This window comes from Cololabis saira, chromosome 8, assembly GCF_033807715.1.
Source record: "Cololabis saira isolate AMF1-May2022 chromosome 8, fColSai1.1, whole genome shotgun sequence".
Taxonomy (NCBI): Eukaryota; Metazoa; Chordata; class Actinopteri; order Beloniformes; family Belonidae; genus Cololabis; species Cololabis saira.
The window spans coordinates 20,734,250-20,751,974 of record NC_084594.1 but is presented as its reverse complement, the minus strand read 5'-3'; the positions used below and the strand labels follow the sequence as shown (position 1 = coordinate 20,751,974).

Genomic DNA, 17,725 nt, shown 5'->3' with positions numbered 1-17,725 from the left:
AAATTGTAGGAGGAATCCTGGGTGGGATATTGCACCCAAAGTGTAAATATTGCTCAAAGCAACTGTCAATTATTCATACATATACTATTTGTATATTAGATATCACAAATAATAATAATCAAAGCAAGAAGCTATGAAGCCAACCAGAAACCAAAAACATTATTCAAACACGAGAGAAAATCTTTTTATCTACTGTAAATCATGGCAAAAGGAAGAATAAGTGTAATCCCTCAGATGTTAAACCTTTTCTCTGATTATGATTTGCAGGGAAATATAAAAAAGGATGGACATAATACCCACTGTTGTCCATTACAGAGTTAGATATTCACAGATAAGTTACGGTGTGTTATCCATCTTCTATCATAGTTCAGAGGAACAAAGACTAAGGAATGGCGTCCACTGGTGAGACTGCGTCCTCCCGTGGGAATGCAGAACTGGAGACGAGACTGACAATGTGTGAGCCAGACATCCTTTTGTCACCGTTCTCTGTGGGGACCATTAGCTTAAGTGCTTTACCTGAAATATTGCAAATGTGTGCATGTTTTGTTCTCACAGCGAAAATCTATTCAGAGTAAATACTTCGGAGTGAACTTACCTTTAAGGCTATCGTCTGACAATGTTTCATGTTTTGCAGAGCAACTCTAACACCAGAATACCCCTCTCCCCACCCAACTTTAAAACTTTCCGGTTGTACAGTTTCCTGTTGTCATATTTGTTTGTTGTTGTGGCAGATATTCCGTGCACTGGAAATTTGCCCACATGTGCTGACTGTGTCAGTAACTTTTACTTGTTGCAAGTCTGCTTAGAGGGAAAAAGGAAGATTTGAAATCGAAACATTTATTTTACATTCAAGTTTAACTGGTAGTTTCCTGGACAAAAATGCTACATGTCACATCTTATTCTTCTTGCAAAATAAATACATATTTTTATTCATTAAGTATTTCTTCATTTGGGATGTGTTTCTGTTTAAAAGGCAAGTGTTTGGGCTGGGGTGTGATGGGTTTGATCACAGAGCAGAGCAGCTTTCTTGGTTCTCCCACAAGACCAAGCACCATGCATGAGCAGACTGGCCCACTTGTCCTGCTCTGTCTTCCCATTTCTCTTCATCCTCTCCATCTCCTGGCAAGTTTCCATGGAAACAACCACTGAAGAACGAGATCGGATAGAGAGCAAAGAAAAAAAACAGACAGAAATCCCAAAGAATGTGTTCAGCAGTCTGCTGAGCGCTTCATGTTGTTTTAATAGGTGTGCTGGCATTTGGAAACAGAGAGAATGAAATATGGGTTTTAATATCTCCCTGCTCTGTTTTCATAATCTCTCCCAAATACAGTTAATTACTGCTTATCAGCCTACATTACTTGTGGAGACAATGGATATGAGGCAGATCAGTCAAGACTCCTAATTAATTAAGCCTTTGGGATTTGTAGGGACTGACTCCAGGCACTGCAAGCACAAAAGTCTGTGCAGATTAACAACTAGCAAATTTGAATAAACTGAACGGTTTTGTCTGTAAATCATCTACTTTGGATTTAGGGTGGTTTACCGTGGGATAATCGAACTTTTATTGACTGTGAGATGACAAGATCAATGCCAATCTTACAGCTCTCAGTTAAATTACATATGAAGCTATATAAGCAGCTCAGTCCAGAGACTGAAACAGAGGAACGGGTTATTTTACATATTAAATCCAATGCAACATTAGATATTTGGAAGTTGATTTTAAGTAATAGCCAGTTTAACTCTTTTCTCTTTGTCAGTCTTTGAGCCAAATCATTTATTCTCATATTTAGCTGACAGACATTAGATTGAGATTGATTTTTTTTTCTCGTCCAACTCCACAGAAAGGCTAAAGGGTGGTAGAAAAAAACATCTCTCCATTTAAAGAAATGTTTTTATTTCCATGTAAATTCCATGCCTAAGCACGAGTGGATTTTAAATACACTCACCGGCCGTTTTATCAGGTACACCTGGTATAGCAAATAAAGTTGAGTTTATCGCTAAGTGAGATGAAAAGAAAAATGAGGAATTGCAGTTAATCTTAAAGTAAAATTACAAATCAAGCGTATTCAAGAAAGTCTTGTGTGAGAAGTCGTCAATTTTGTGCTGGTTGCTTAAGCTCACAAAAACCACCTTGAAAGACTGGAATCAACCAATCCACAGCCAGACAGACGGTGTACAGGTTGTGCAAAGGAGTGGTTGACGGACAAAGAGCTCACACTGAGAAAGGCGATTCATCTTAGAGGCCGTGAACGGACCAAGGACAATGTCTCAGCAATTAAAGACCTACAGTATTTTATATGAGCTGATGTTTATGTTCAGGAGGGGGCAGGCCCCCTACTCTGTGTCCCTGCCTCTTTTGACTGTTAGTTGCATGCACTGTTTCCTGCTTTTAGTTATTTCCATCTGCTTTAAGAGATGCATTAAAACATAAAATGAAAACATAAAACATAAAGTTTATTACCAGTGAAATGCTAAATGAACGTATCCCCCATCCTCAAATAAACGTAGTTATTAGATGTCAAGTAAGTTTACTGAGTCGGTATTTATTACTCATTCTCTTCCTAACGAAAAAAAAACATGTCTCTCAGCATCTCTGGTTCAGAGATGGTGAGAGATATTGCAACAGCAGAGTGGCGGTCATAACGCTCTGGCTGATCGGTGTATGCATTCATCGTAGAGTGAGTTAACTGACTGAAATGTGAAGATGCCTGCAAGCAAGTTCAGGCAGGCCACTCAGCCAGCTGGTTAGCGTTTACATACAACTCTATACATACTTTATTCTAACTGCACCGGCCTATTTTAAGGAGCCTAACCATGACTGTCTCTGCCTTGTCAACTGATGCTTAACTGCCAATCTTGCTGCAGCTCAAAGATCTCACCACTACCGACCATCGTCCTGCAGAGTATATTTTACTGTAGGTATGTTGGAGCCTAGTTGCCAGACTATTAGTGTTTTTCATAAGATATTGAAGTATATTTATTCATCACTGAGTTGAATGATTGAGATATTAAAAACTATGTGACACTATATGATACAAACAGCAATAAAGAAAGTAATTTCTTAAAATGTGTTGTGTTAACAGTGAATCTGCTGCGAGTGTTTGTAAAATGTGTTTCTTTATTCTTGAAAAATATAATGTAAAATATATAGCGGAAGTTTACAAAAAACATTTGCATCATTATTTCATTTTCATTGTCAACCTTCTTATCCATTTTTTGACTTTTCCCTGTTGGCAAAATTCCCAATTGTTGTTCCCTTAATGCCGCAATAAAAACCCTGCGAGGAACTTTATACGTACTGACGGATATGACAAACTCACTTTCAAAGCTAAGAACATTCAGAGCAGTAGAACATTATACGGAAAATGTCTGGAAATTATGCCAAAGAGTAACTGCGTTGGTGGGAAAGATTCCTGCTACTGCTGTAGAGATTTATTGTTTCTTAAGGTAAAACAAATTTTCTCTGATATTTTGCAATTACTTGGCTGCACAGACAACACACTTATTCATTCTATTTCTACTTTTTCTTCTGTGAGGAGACCCTGCAGAACTATTGTGTATTATTGCTCCTTTAAATGAGAGCAAAGTGGCTTTATGATTGAAGGAGAGATTGCAACACGTAAATCATAGCTGCATTTTCATGCAACACTCAAACCAAACCAAATACTCTGTTTCACCTAGCATTCCACTAAAAATAAGAATATATTCTGCATTATGCTCTGCTGAACAAACAAATATATTCATGTAGCTTCAGATGAAATCACACCAGTTCACTCAACTGGCAACAAAATTAATTTGTAGTCTTGGAATAGATTTCAGCACTTTTTAATATTCTGTTTTATCTTATGTGGATTTTTCTTTTCGTTTTTCACAAAAGTGTGTTTTCGTAAGACAGTGAGCGGCTAATGTGATTTGACAAAAGGTTCCTCAGGGACTCTATTTGTTACCCAGCAGAATTTGAGTGTACAGGAGCATGTGCACATGTGATTATGAAAGAGATGTGCAATCATCAGCCTTAGAAGAAAAATAAAATGAGGTCACACAGACAATGAAACAAGGATAGGAGAAAGGGAGCCTCAAAATATAATGCACACGCTAAATGAGGCCTCTGAGAAGGAGGGGCCGATGAGCTCTGCTCGAAGACAGCAGAAAAAACATTTTGAGGATGTTTGTGTTGTCTTCAGTGAACTCTCCACCAACTTTGAACTCTGTCCTCAAGCTTCTGCCAACTCTTATTAGCTGAACATGTCAAAATTGTTCCCTACATACAGTGGTGGACAAACCTGACATAAGTAATGAATAATCCATCTGCATGACGGACACATCTTCAGTGATAGGACACATCGTGATCTCAGAAGACACGTCGTATCATAGCAGACTCATTTGGCTTATATGACCATATATATCACACATAAAGGACCAATTATTGTTTTTGTTTTTCTTGAACTGCTGGCATCAAAAGGCACATGAATATTGAAATATTTATTTACTTGTGTGGATGATGTCAAATGTTTCCACTGAGCCAGTCTGTCCCTGGCAGACGCAATGTCTGTCAGACAAAGGGATCATTGTTCTTAGAATCAAAAGCTCTGACTGAATTCCTCTCTGTTTGATCTGCAGGCTGTAATCTACAAACACTGAAGAAGAGAAGGACGAAGAGGATGGAAATGATGCTGTAAATGGCTTCTGTCAGAATAAAAACACCGGTGCTTTGAGGTCTGCTGGTGCTCCTGCGCCCTGGTGTTTTTTTCTGCAGTGAGAGCTGAACATACGCTGACCAGAATCCACAGCAGGGCGGTGTATTTGTTTTTCCCAAGGATATGTCATTGGGGAAATCCCCTGTGTTGGGGGTGCACCCTGTGCCCCGACCCCTCTGGCTGGTCCACCTCAGCCTGCTGTGCTTGTTTGTGTCTCTCTTTGTCCAGGCGCCACGAGCTTTGCCCGTGGTGGGCTATAACACTGACTCCAAGAAGGAGATCACACTGGAAGGAGACTTGATGATCGGCGGCCTGTTCCCCGTGCACCAGAAGGGTGAGGGGGCAGAGGACTGTGGGAAGATCAATGCACAGAGGGGGATCCAGAGACTGGAGGCCATGCTGCTGGCATTAGATGAAATCAACAGGGATGAGCGCATCCTTCCTGGGATCAGACTGGGAGCCCATATACTGGACACGTGCTCAAAGGACACCTACGCTCTGGAGCAGTCACTGGAGTTTGTCAGGGCCTCCCTCACCAAAGTAGATGACAGCGAGTACACGTGCCCTGATGGTTCCTATGCCATCCATGATGATGTCCCTCTTGCTATTTCAGGAGTCATAGGAGGCTCCTACAGTGATGTCTCCATCCAGGTAGGAAATGATGAAAGCACCCGAAGTATGAGCTCTACTAGGGCTGTGCGATTAATCGATTTTAAATCTAAATCGGATTTATTAATCACAATCTATGTTAAAAAAGGAAAATCGGAAAATCGGTTTTCCTTTTTTGCAGCTGGCTGCATTACAGACAGAGCTCGTCTAGTCATCTTTGTTTGGTCAAGAAAATTGTAAATGTTGTCACTTTACTAAACTCAAGGAGGATTTACAGTATCTTTCAATTGCACTTCATTCCCAATAGGGAAATTTGTTTGCTATTTTTCTTTAAAAATAAAGATAAAATATTTGAAACAATTTATTCCATTGTCTTTTGTAGTTTTACCAAAAAAATCAAAATCGAAAATCGCGTTTTCAGAGAAAAAAAATCGGCATTTTATTTTTGTCCAAAATCGCCCAGCCCTAAGCTCTACACAACAAAACCACGTTTCTGTGTGCAATGAAATTAGTTGAATTTTGTCATGCAGCAAGGTCACAGTATGTTTCACTGACCGCAGCTACTGTGAGCTTCAGATAGCAATGGGAATACAGACCAAAGAATGAGAATGATGGATAGTCATATAACTGTCCACTTAGACTTAAATACAATGTGCAATTACCTCTTGTGAGATGTTAACACAGGGACCTAATGAGTATCGTTTCCACGGGGGGATCTGTTTACCTGAATGCCACTATGCTTCGTGATCTAATTTAGAGGCTCTCTCTCTCTTTCACTGTAATTCACACTTTAGCAACGGTCCTGTCAGACCCAGACAGGCTACAGATGTTGCGTTCAGGATGGGCTGACAGGATAACTAGCGACGGCGTGATTACTCTCAGCAGCAGTGCTCCATTCGGCTCACTCAAGCTGATATGATGAAAGCTCTGCTAATTGGGTCTCTGAATCTTCAGCTGTTATGTAGCTGCCACATCAATGTAATTACAAGTCTTTGTGAAGAAGAGGCTCTGTGTCCCGTGGAACCGAGATTTGTAAATATCCACAAATATACGTGCCCTAAAGCATTAGCTCAAACTAATCATCCTGGCTCAGCCAGCCAGAGTCTTCCTCTTTGAGCTGAAGAGTACGGTTCACCTCACTTGAGACACACCGGCTCGTGTTTTAGATATACGCTTGTTTAAAGAAAGGAACACGCTTCTGCTGTTCAAGAAATATAATTTTATTCAGATCATTGACGAACCATAGATTCTGCAGAAACACTGCCAGTGGCAGTCTGCTGTTAGCAGCTTTCCCCGGTGAGTATTAGGGCAACAGACTGGCCGTAGCATTTTAGTGATGATAAACAGGCAGTGGTTAGCTGTAAACATGAAGCCTGTCATGGTAATTATATAATTTACTTTGTGTACGATTGTGTAATTACGGTGACTAACAAAACCATATATGGGCTTTTCATATGGTTCACCTCACTGCACGGTTGTGTTTATACGTGTTATTCGATTTAGATTGTTTGTAATATTTCAACAAAACGAATATGGAAAAAAAGTGACTTGCTATGACACTTTGATTTTATTTTATTTTTCGCAAACCTGGCCATGCTTGGATTGGCATTTACAGATTGCAGTGAGTAAGAGAGCTCAAGCGCTGCATTTTAAGAAAACATGTGCAGTTGCACGAAATTCAAGTTAATTAAGCAAACATCTACATCAGCCTGAAAATGCATGAGCTGCAAATACAAGCGGCACATGCAAAAAAATGTCAGTGCTGCAAAACACATTGCATAGAGCTTTTAGGGCAATGGCAGTGTCTGCAGGGTCGCAAAATAGAGCTTAAAGTCAAATTTAAAGTATTGTATCAAACTGACATACTTGTTCTGCAGAACTTTGTGAATTGTATTGTGAATATCTATTTAGTTATGAAGGAAACTGAGCTAAAACCTCACTTTTCTGATTTGAAACATTCTTCACTTTTTGTCTAGAAACTCTTAAGTTGCCTGCGCTCTTTGCTCCTGTATTGTTCTTGTATTTGCATATGTTGTTTGTTATCTGCAGTGCTTATTTGTAGTATTTGCAGAACAGGTTAAATTAAGGATAGATATTGAACAGATATGGTGTTTTGTCAGTTTATTATGTTGTAGTGAGCAGACAACTTCTACAGTATATCACACAGATGCATAACTGCTAATTAATCGGACACTTTTCGGTTCTTTCTCATAAAATAGTACTACAACATCATGACAGCTGTATGATTTTTTCTTTATTTTTTTAACTGTCTTAATCAGAAACTTTTATTTCAACATGCCATGAGCCTCACCACTAAGAAGCCAACAATAAACTGAAAAATTCAAAAGTGCATTAAAAAGAAAATATTGTCTCCTCTCATTGAAATGAATGACAGTAAAACTATTCAACTATTTTTAAATATTACCTAGCTGTGCCAGAGCTGCACAAAAACCTCTGTTTAGATAATCCTGATAAAATCCTGACAAAACTAAATGCCAAATGTGCAGTACAGTACACTGTACATGTGGAGAGCTCGCAGGGAAATGACGTACAGTAAGAGTGGGATTCAGAGCAGCTACAAAAGGATTCCTGGTGAAAAGGACCGTTCGGAAATAAAGGATTTGATAAATGTGCTGTAATTTTAGAAAACCCCTGCATTTAAAGCCCCTGAGAGAGTGCCCTTGTCTTGTTGTAATTTATGGATGTACTTTTGCAAGCTTGAGGTTTTAGGTGCGCCCTAGCTTCTCAGTGAGTCTTTCTCACTAGTAGCACGCCACAGGACACAGTTCCCCGTCTCACAATGAATAACTGTTTTGCAAAAAGTTCACTTTTACTCTTGCTTTGTTGCTGAGTATTTAATCATGGCAGTAAATTTAGTTATACCATCATTTCTTTCCTTTTTGCTGGCTTTAAAAAAAAAAAAAAAAACTTAAATGAACTGTGACCAAATAGTAATTTTCCATCTTCCTTATGTTTTAAAGATTTGCTGCGCCAAGATGTGCCCTTTGGAAATAAGACAAGGTTTATCTGTTCAGACATGCTTTTTCCTTGTTGACATTATTATTACACAAAGATATGCATTTGGGGCATGGGAAAGTGTGGCATTTCTGTGCTAGCGCTGGATACCATCTCCAGACAGCGTTCTCTGTTCTCTGTAACCATGCGATCTGAGAATAATCTATAGCACGTCAGACCTTTATTTGAACCACCCTGGCTGTGTGAAAGGTTACAAAGCCGGCCTCTGTGTGACAAACGACAGGTGGTTAATACAGATCTGTGTATTTCACCCCAAAGGCAAGGCAAGTACAGGACACGTAACAATATTAGTTTAAAGGCCACTTATCGCCTAGGCGACATGGTGGGACATGGCGAAATGACAGGTGGTGAGAACGCTGAGTGCTGTCTAAATTTGTCACAAAGAAATAGCATGTTGCTGTGCTGCTGGCAGTGTGGTGTGACAATCACAGATATGAGGGAGGGTCTGGCTCCAGGCCTGGCCATGCTGGCATTACATAGGCACAGATTGAGTTAAATGCGGAGGCGAAGTTCTGTGACGATCTGTGGCAGGCTGCGTCCCGTCTTCCCCATCTGTGGTTGCAGCCAGGCTGTCTGGTGGGTTGGCTGAGGAGAGCCTGCACACAGAGGATGTTGGGCCAATCACATGGAGGCTTTGGTTTCAGAAACACTGAGACGGTGATGGAGACACATGATTATGGAAGGAAAGACACTGAGTCAAATGGCATCATATGGTGTGAAAGTATTTGACAACCAATGTCTTGATCTTAAACAGTTAGAGGGAAGTCTGTGATGCCATCTGGATAGTATGAATGTACTTTTAGAGAAATATGTGACCCAAATGTGTAGCCTTTCTCCATGGTTCATGCAAACAGTGGGTCATGTGGGATGATCTGGAGTTGGCTACATACCAAAACAGACTAAAATGAATCCATCTAGATATTGAAGTTTGAGAAAAATATTCTTAAAGTATACAAACCAAACTATAGAGTATTATCTGTACAACTTTGCAGTGTCCTAAATGTTTGGTTTAATCAGAGCTGTATCATAACCTCCAATTACAGTCCAGGAACAGCTAGCCTCAGGGCCGGCTTTTGATTAATACATGGACACGACTCCATTTTTGTTACCCCAACAGCAAACAGTGCTGCTAAGTATGACTCAGTGGGAAGAGAGCGTCCTCAGGCAAAACATCATAATCACCAGGGTGCGTAAGAAGAACAACGCCTCTGGAATCTCAAACACTCAAATACTCATAAAAGAACTATTCTCAGAAATAAAACATGCAGAGGAAATAACTGGAGCCAATCTGCAAACAATGAAACAAGAAGAAGAAAAAAAACTACTGAGATCTTTCGGAGGACCACTCACACTAATATACACACACACACACACACACACACACACACACACACACACACACACACACACACACACACACACACACACACACACACACACACACACACACACACACACACACACACACACACACACACACACACACACACACACACCGCTGGTTTGCTGGCGAGTATTCGGAGGAAAGCCTTTTTTGTGCATCTCTGTGCGTGTCATTAATTGGAATATTTGAGCACACGGCCTATGATGTGGCCATTTTAACCAATTAACAAGTCAAGAAGACACATGATCGCAAGGATGCATGCTGGGATTTAAAGAAATACATCCTCATATGAACAATCTGCTTGACGTCTAAAAACCGAAATAGAATAATAAGGTACATTAATGAGCTTTCTGTGAGTTTGGAAATCCCACCTATTTATAGACTAGTCTTCATCTGCGGGTAGACACCACCGATCTCTGAAGAATACATGAGTCACACAGAGAATTTAAACAAGGAAACACTCGCGACAGAACACATGCCAGGGAGAACAATACTGATGAATGGTATCACTAAACCCATGTAGTGAAATGCATTATTGATGAATAAAAGTGAATAACATGGTCTAAAATGGTAAATAATTAACGGTGATTGGATTATTCAGTGGCTTGGAAGAATTCACTGCATTCGCAGTTGACATACATATAATACACTGCAAAATGCAGTTTCCTGCTGGCAGATGTGAATGACAGGTTTGCATGAAGTCAGCTGCTCCTCAAAATGTTTAATTTATTTATTTATTTCATTTACTGATTCTGCTTATGATGTTGATATGACAGTAAACATTACAGAAAACAGGAGATAAATTAAATGTAGTAAATCCTTCATAACCGAGCTGCTGACGTAGTTAAAGAATGAAGAACAACTACAGCATAACATAATCTGAGTGGTGTATGACTCAGGGGGCTTTACAATACCACAACAGCATAAAGGAGATTCCTGCTACGCAGAAGGTTTACAGGGAGAACCAGTCATAATTTCTGGTAGAGTTAACATAACCCTGTTGAAACTGCTGTTATTCAATGAAATCATGAGAAAATAAGAACATTATTGTGCACATGCAGCACAAGAACAATGCAGTATTTCTCAAAATGACATTATTCTTGCGCTGGATCGGCATGCACGTCCACGCTTTTGCTCCACAGTGCTGCACCGGGCCGTATACGTGTATTGTTGAGTTGAGCTAAGGGATGCTGCTCTGGGAAAACAGTGTTATTGCTGTAGAAGCACGGTGGAACAGTCTTCTGGGAGGAGCAGATGGACTTTTCATGTCATAAAGAAGAAAAAAAAAATCAGGACATTTCTACAAAGTAGGTCTGAGAATTCCTGGATAAGGGCATTCCCTCACTCTCTTGTTTCTATGTTCCTGAATATATCACGCTCTGTTCAAACCTCTCTCTTTTACCTCTTTTACCTCTATCCATCCTATGATTAGCAGAATAATCGTGATGGTGACATAAATGCATTGCATAGTTGCATCTTCTAAAATATAGCAAAAAGAATAGATTTTTATTGAGGCTTGTCACAAATAACTTCTTTTTTTTGGTTGATGATTAAAACAAAGTAAATATAAAGGAATTATATACCACAGGTAATTGATACCGCTGGTTATGCATTATTAGTAGAAATACATGGTAACCCAAATAAACCCAGCCACCTCTTTTCTGCATGGTCTGCTTCTTTGAGGTCAATTTACAGCTTTGCACAATCGTGCAAACACACATTAGGACACAGATTACAATCATTAACCCCTGAATAACGTATGAGAGAGCTTAAACCTCACCTAAGTTTTGAAGTTATCTAAAGAGTGAACTCAGGATCTGTACTCATCTCTCAATAAATAGCCTGTTGCTGTCAAGCTCAATGGTGCAACAGGTAGCGTAAATAATCCAGGCTCTCTTTGCTGAGGAAGGAACCACATTCATTGTACAGCCATACAGGCCGTCTCTTAACTTTGTTTGTTCGAAGAAGATCAGGTGCTATCTGAATGTGTGAGACTGTAATATATGCAGTAAAACAAAAGTAGATAATAGTGAAATTTGACATAAAATACAACTTTGCACGCTGACATTAAACCTAACAGGTTTCAATTACATTTTCTAACTTGGTCCATGTTCACCATCCATGTTCAAGTGATTCCTAATACTGCAATAGAGAGTTATAAAACACTTACCACTCATAAAACACTTACCTACTTAAAACCTGCAGCTCAAGGTAGGAGCACACAATACTGAGTACAAATTACTTAACAGCATTGACAGCAAAATAGAGACCTGTTAACTGCAAACACTGACTGACTGTATGGCACATCTCTGCCTCTTTCTCATGTGTATGATTCATTCCAAAAAGCTCTTGCTGTCTTGTCCAGTCTTATCTTTTACTCCTTTAAACTCGTCAAAGCTGAGATTTAGTGGAAAAAAAACAACAAAACAACACATAAAAAACGTACTGTGCTTTCATGCCCACATACGTTTAATCATGCTACAGTATTTAGCAAAATGATTCAAAATGACAATGGTGGTAAAGATCAAAGTGAATTCCATATTTTATACTCCAGTTCTGAGTGTTTTATTGACCAGTGGTCTCAGTATTGCATATAACAGCGACAGGCTGTGACAGGTCGGACAGCCTTGGCTTTTCATTTAAGCCATGTAAACATCTACAGTATGTGAAGATTTCAAATAAGCCGCTCGCATCAGTGTCACGTCTGTGACTGTGCTTTGCAACCTTTCACAAATCTCATCCGCTGTAAGTGGATTACAGCCGTGTTTAATACTCTGCAGAGAAATGATCATTTCACTACTGTGAATTTGAGCTGAATGAATGAGTGTAATAGTACTGAGATTAAATATCCTGTGTGCGCACAAAATGGAATTTCCTGACATGTTTGCAGTACTTTGAATAGTTCTCTGTCAATTTGTACGAGTGAGACGAGACTAGTTTGGCTCTTTTTAGTAAAAAATTATCCCATACTTAATAATCTTTAGTCAGTTCTAAGTTTTTATGATTGCTCTACATTGCAGCAAGTTTCTTATGACTCATTACACATTACATTCCTAAAACAAGTGAGTATGAGAATATATTTCGAGAAGATATCAAGTTTGTGTTGGTTTTAGCTGCACTTTTCAGATACTGAATTTCTTTGCCCTTTCCAAAGAACTGCGTATCAGACCTTTGATGAGTAAAAGCATTGCATACACTTAATAAAAGCCACATTTTAATGAAATTAATCTACATATATCAAGAGCATGATGTAATGTTCAAAATAAAAATTAAACGAAAACAGTCAGCCCAAAAAATGATCGGATACCTAATTGAGCAGTTTAAGTTTAGGCTGTTGCTTTATAGTTATTTCAACTTGGAAAGAGAGGTTATAGAAATACCCTACAATCACACAGCCATTAAATACTTCTGAATCCATGTTTCAACAAACCTAATAACTAAATGTAATCTTAACTCAATTTGATCCCATTAACACATGGGTAGCTAATCCTCCAAGCTGCCGGTTAAACTGCTGGTAACCGTCAGGGTTACCACAGACTCTTTATCTGCCATTAACTGACCAAGTGTGTGCATTAACACCGTCTCCATGACTCCATGTCACACTACTCAAAAATTCAACTAGTTCAGTAAAAGAGCTCTCATCATCAACACTGACAAACTAGATGGTCTGTAGAGGCAGTGACGTGTTTGGAACGGCTCGCCGTAAAACACTCCGATGTAAGTCACTTTGGATAAAAGCGTCTGCTAAATTACAGTAGTAGTAAATCAACAATCATTTCCATGCACTCTGACTTTGCACACCAGTTGAGTTTTAGTTGGAAGTTCAGGGAACGAGTACTTCTCTCAGCTTCACCATCTCTCCTCACTAACAACACAAACATCACGTCCAACACTTCTTTTTACAATGCTGAATTAACAGTGGTAATGGAAATATTAATGATGGACAAAAAAAACACATCAATAAGGACTAGTCCGATCCGTTAACAAATTATACCAATACTTGGAAAATGATGACTTCCTAAAGCCTGAATAAGAGTTTCATGTAGCTGATTCCCATTTACATTGTCTAACCACTAAGATCTTTCTAAACCAAGTGTTACAACTCAAAATTAAATAATCAAATAAATCACTATATGTCTAATTAATGCGGCCACCATCACCACAATCCCATGTCGAGGTCCTGAATGTCATCTTGGCTTATACGTGTCATTTATACGTTTCATAGTAGTTTGAATGTGTAAATTTAAGCCCTACCTCCAGACTTGTACCTATATATTTTCTTTTTTCAAGAACAGCTCAATGGTCATCTTAAGAACCCCATGTAGTTTTACTGATCTGGATTGAAATCCCTCAAGAACCTACTACTGTACATCTCTACAAGACTCAGGCTTCCTGACTGCATTCATAACTGCCTATAGATTACCTTCTTAGGTTATGCTTCCTCCTGTTTTCTCTGCTGATTTTCGCTTTACATCAGTGGTACACCTGATCTAAGAATATCATTAATCCAGAAAAAGTTGACAGCACTCCTCAAAAAGAGAATGTTTAGCTTCTTAACACACAGTGAAATAGCTTTTTAGATAATGAAAAAGTTAAAATGAGGTTACATGATGATATGATGACATGATTTTCTTCTTTGGAATACATCTTTGAAAAATGTAAGACACAGACTTGAATTGTCTTTCATTGACAAACAATTGCCATGGTAGATGCATGCCTTCAACAAAGAGCACATCTAGTTAAAAATAAGTATTCATATTGCAATTGCGATTATGGAGAAGCCTGTCAGTAAAAATGATAATAATGGGAACTGGTTCAGTAGATTTTGTAAAGAACTGAGTAATCTGAAAAAGAGTAATCAGTGTTAATATCACATGCCACTTTAGATTATGCTCTGATCTCACTCTAAAAGAGCAAGCACACTGCTCCCAGCTGTTACTCCACATGCTGAGACAGGCTTGTCAGGTGGTTTAAGAAGACACAATTATACATAGAAACGTGATTACTAGCTGTCTGCATAATCAGGGCTTCCTCAGCTGACCTGAAACTCTCAGGAGAAATAAACTCTTGAACTCATTTGAAATACTCATTCATGTGTTTCATCGATCTGGATTTTCATTTTGTTTTTCATTCGCATCAGTGTACAAGAGTCAAAACTCTCCACTTGGTAAAATAGTCCAGCGTCGCAGCTTTGTGTCATTATTCAGCTGACTGAGGTAAAATCATATCAAATCCAGACGTGTCGCTCTTGACTGAGCCGTCGTAATTAATTTGAATGTGAAATGTTCTTTCATCAGTCCCAATAAACCTAGAGGTCTGGAAGTAATTGCCAGTGGCTCATTTGATATTCTTCTCCCTTCGATCCAGATGAATAACAGAGATCTCCTGATTGAAATAGAAAAAAAATCACAAACATATTTACTAATGTTTTTCTTTAAAGTTAAGGTCTATTAGTCTAATCTAAGAGGTGTCCGTCTGTTTTGGCTGATTTTACCTTTCGATTTCTCTGTACTGTCACATTTTGTTTGGCCAAGCGCTATAGTATCTTTAGTCTCAATAGAGAACAATAAAGCATCCATCCATCCATCCATCCATCCATCCATCCATCCATCCATCCATCCATCCATCCATCCATCCATCCATCCATCCATCCATCCATCCATCCATCCATCCATCCATCCATCCATCCATCCATCCATCCATCCATCCATCCATCCATCCTCCCAGGTGACCGAACTCCTCACCCTATCTCTAAGGGAGCGTCCAGCCACCCTGCGGAGGAAACTCATCTCGGCCACTTGTATCCGCGATCTTGTCCTTTCGGTCACTACCCAAAGTTCATGACCATAGGTGAGGGTAGGTGCATAGATTGACCGGTAAATCGAGAGCTTCGCCTTTCGACTCAGCTCCCTCTTCACCACGACGGTCCGGTACATCGACCGCATAACTGCGGACGCTGCACCGATCCGTCTGTCAATCTCCCCCTCCATCGTTCCCTCACTCGTGAACAAGATCCTGAGATACTTGAACTCCTCCACCTGAGGCAGGACTTCTCCACCCACCTGGAGAAGGCACGCCACCCTTGAACCATGGCCTCGGTCTTGGAGTTGCTGATTCTCATCCCTGCCGCGTCGCACTCGGCCGCAAACCGCCCCAGCACATGCTGAAGGTCCCGGTCCGATGAAGCCAACAGGACAACATCATCTGCAAAAAGCAGAGATGAAATCCTGAGGTTCCCAAACCAGATCCCCTCCGGCCCCTGGCTGCGCCTAGAAATCCTGTCCATAAAAATTATGAACAGGACCGGTGACAAAGGGCAACCCTGCCGGAGTCCAACATGCACCGGGAACAAGTCTGATCTACTGCCGGCAATGCGAACCAGACTCCTGCTCCAATCATACAGAGACCAGACAGCCTTTAATAGAGGGCCCCGGACTCCATACTCACCGAGCAACCCCCACAGAATGGCACGAGGGACACGGTCAAATGCCTTCTCCAGATCCACAAAGCACATGTAGACTGGTTGGGCAAATTCCCATGAACCCTCGATCACCCTACGGAGGGTATAGAGCTGGTCCAGTGTTCCGCGACAGGGACGAAAACCGCATTGTTCCTCCTGAATCCGAGGTTCGACTATCGGCCGTAATCTCCTCTCCAGTACCCTGGCGTAGACTTTCCCGGGGAGGCTGAGAAGTGTGATCCCCCTGTAGTTGGAACACACTCTCTCCGGTCCCCCTTTTTAAACAGAGGGACCACCACCCCGGTTTGCCACCCCAGCGGTACTGTCCCCTTCCTCCATGCAATGTCGCAGAGGCGTGTCAACCAAGACAGCCCTACGACATCCAGAGACTTGAGGTACTCAGGGCGAATCTCATCCACCCCCGGTGCCCTGCCACTGAGGAGCTTACGAACCACCTCAGTGACCTCGGCTTGGGTGATGGATGAGCACGCCCAAGAGTCCTCACTCTCTGCTTCCACAGTGGAAGGCATGTCAGTCGGGTTGAGGAGATCCTCGAAGTATTCCTTCCACCGTCCGTCGATGTCCCCAGTCGAGGTCAACAGCTCCCCACCCACACCGTAAACGGTGCCGGCAGAGTACTGCTTCCCCCTTCTGAGGTGCCGAACGGTCCTCCAGAATTTCCTCGAGGCCGACCGAAAGTCTTCCTCCATGGCCTCCCCGAACTCCTCCCAGACCCGGGTTTTTGCCTCCAGGACCGCCCGAGCCGCGGCTCGCTTGGCCTGCCGGTACCCATCTACTGCATCAGGAGTCCCACAGGCCAACATAGCCCGGTAGGACTCCTTTTTCAGTCTGACGGCATCCTGTACTTCCGGTGTCCACCACCGGGTTCTAGGATTGCCGCCACGACAGGCACCGGAGACCTTGCGACCACAACCGCGTCGACAATGGAGGCAGAGAACATGGTCCACTCGGACTCAATGTCCCCCGCCTCCCCCGGGATCTGAGAGAAGCTCTCCCGGAGGTGGGAGTTGAAGATGTCCCTAACAGAGGGCTCGGCCAGACCCTCACAATCCGTTTGGGTCTGCCCGGTCTGTCCAACCTCCTCCTCCGCCAGCGCATCCAACTCACCACCAGGTGGTGATCAATAAAGCAAACCAACAATTTTCCAGGGGCAGATCGGTTCAGCACAGATGTTTTTGCAGACCAAAGACATCTTTTTTTTTGTTTTTAGGAAAAAGAACTCTGTGTGATTGTTGTGGTTTGAATACACCAGACTCCCTCGGGGATTGGTTAACTCACTGATAGTTATGCAAACATGTTAATAAAGCTATTTCTTTGTAAGAAAAGGAATAGTATTTTTGTAATCCTTACTTTCTTCACAGAAAGAATGTATTGATATTCTTTATGAATATATATCCAGCAATCTCCCTGTGAAATAGTTTTACATGTCAGCTAACAAAAGAAAAGTGATATAAAAATAGTCCAATTTTTCCTACCGTGCATACAACTCTATCTATACAGTTATGAATAATCAAACTT

General features: G+C 40.9%; 1 protein-coding gene across 1 annotated transcript in view; it reads left to right on the top strand.

The window, feature by feature from the left end:
* Window positions 1-17,725, top strand: part of grm2a (glutamate receptor, metabotropic 2a) — a 46,248-nt gene that overhangs the window by 15,293 nt on the left and 13,230 nt on the right. Inside the window, exon 2 of the mRNA XM_061728502.1 lies at window positions 4,621-5,348. Within this exon, the coding sequence (XP_061584486.1) occupies window positions 4,821-5,348 (528 nt within the window). The 5' untranslated portion in view covers window positions 4,621-4,820. The remainder of the gene's footprint in view (window positions 1-4,620; window positions 5,349-17,725) is intronic.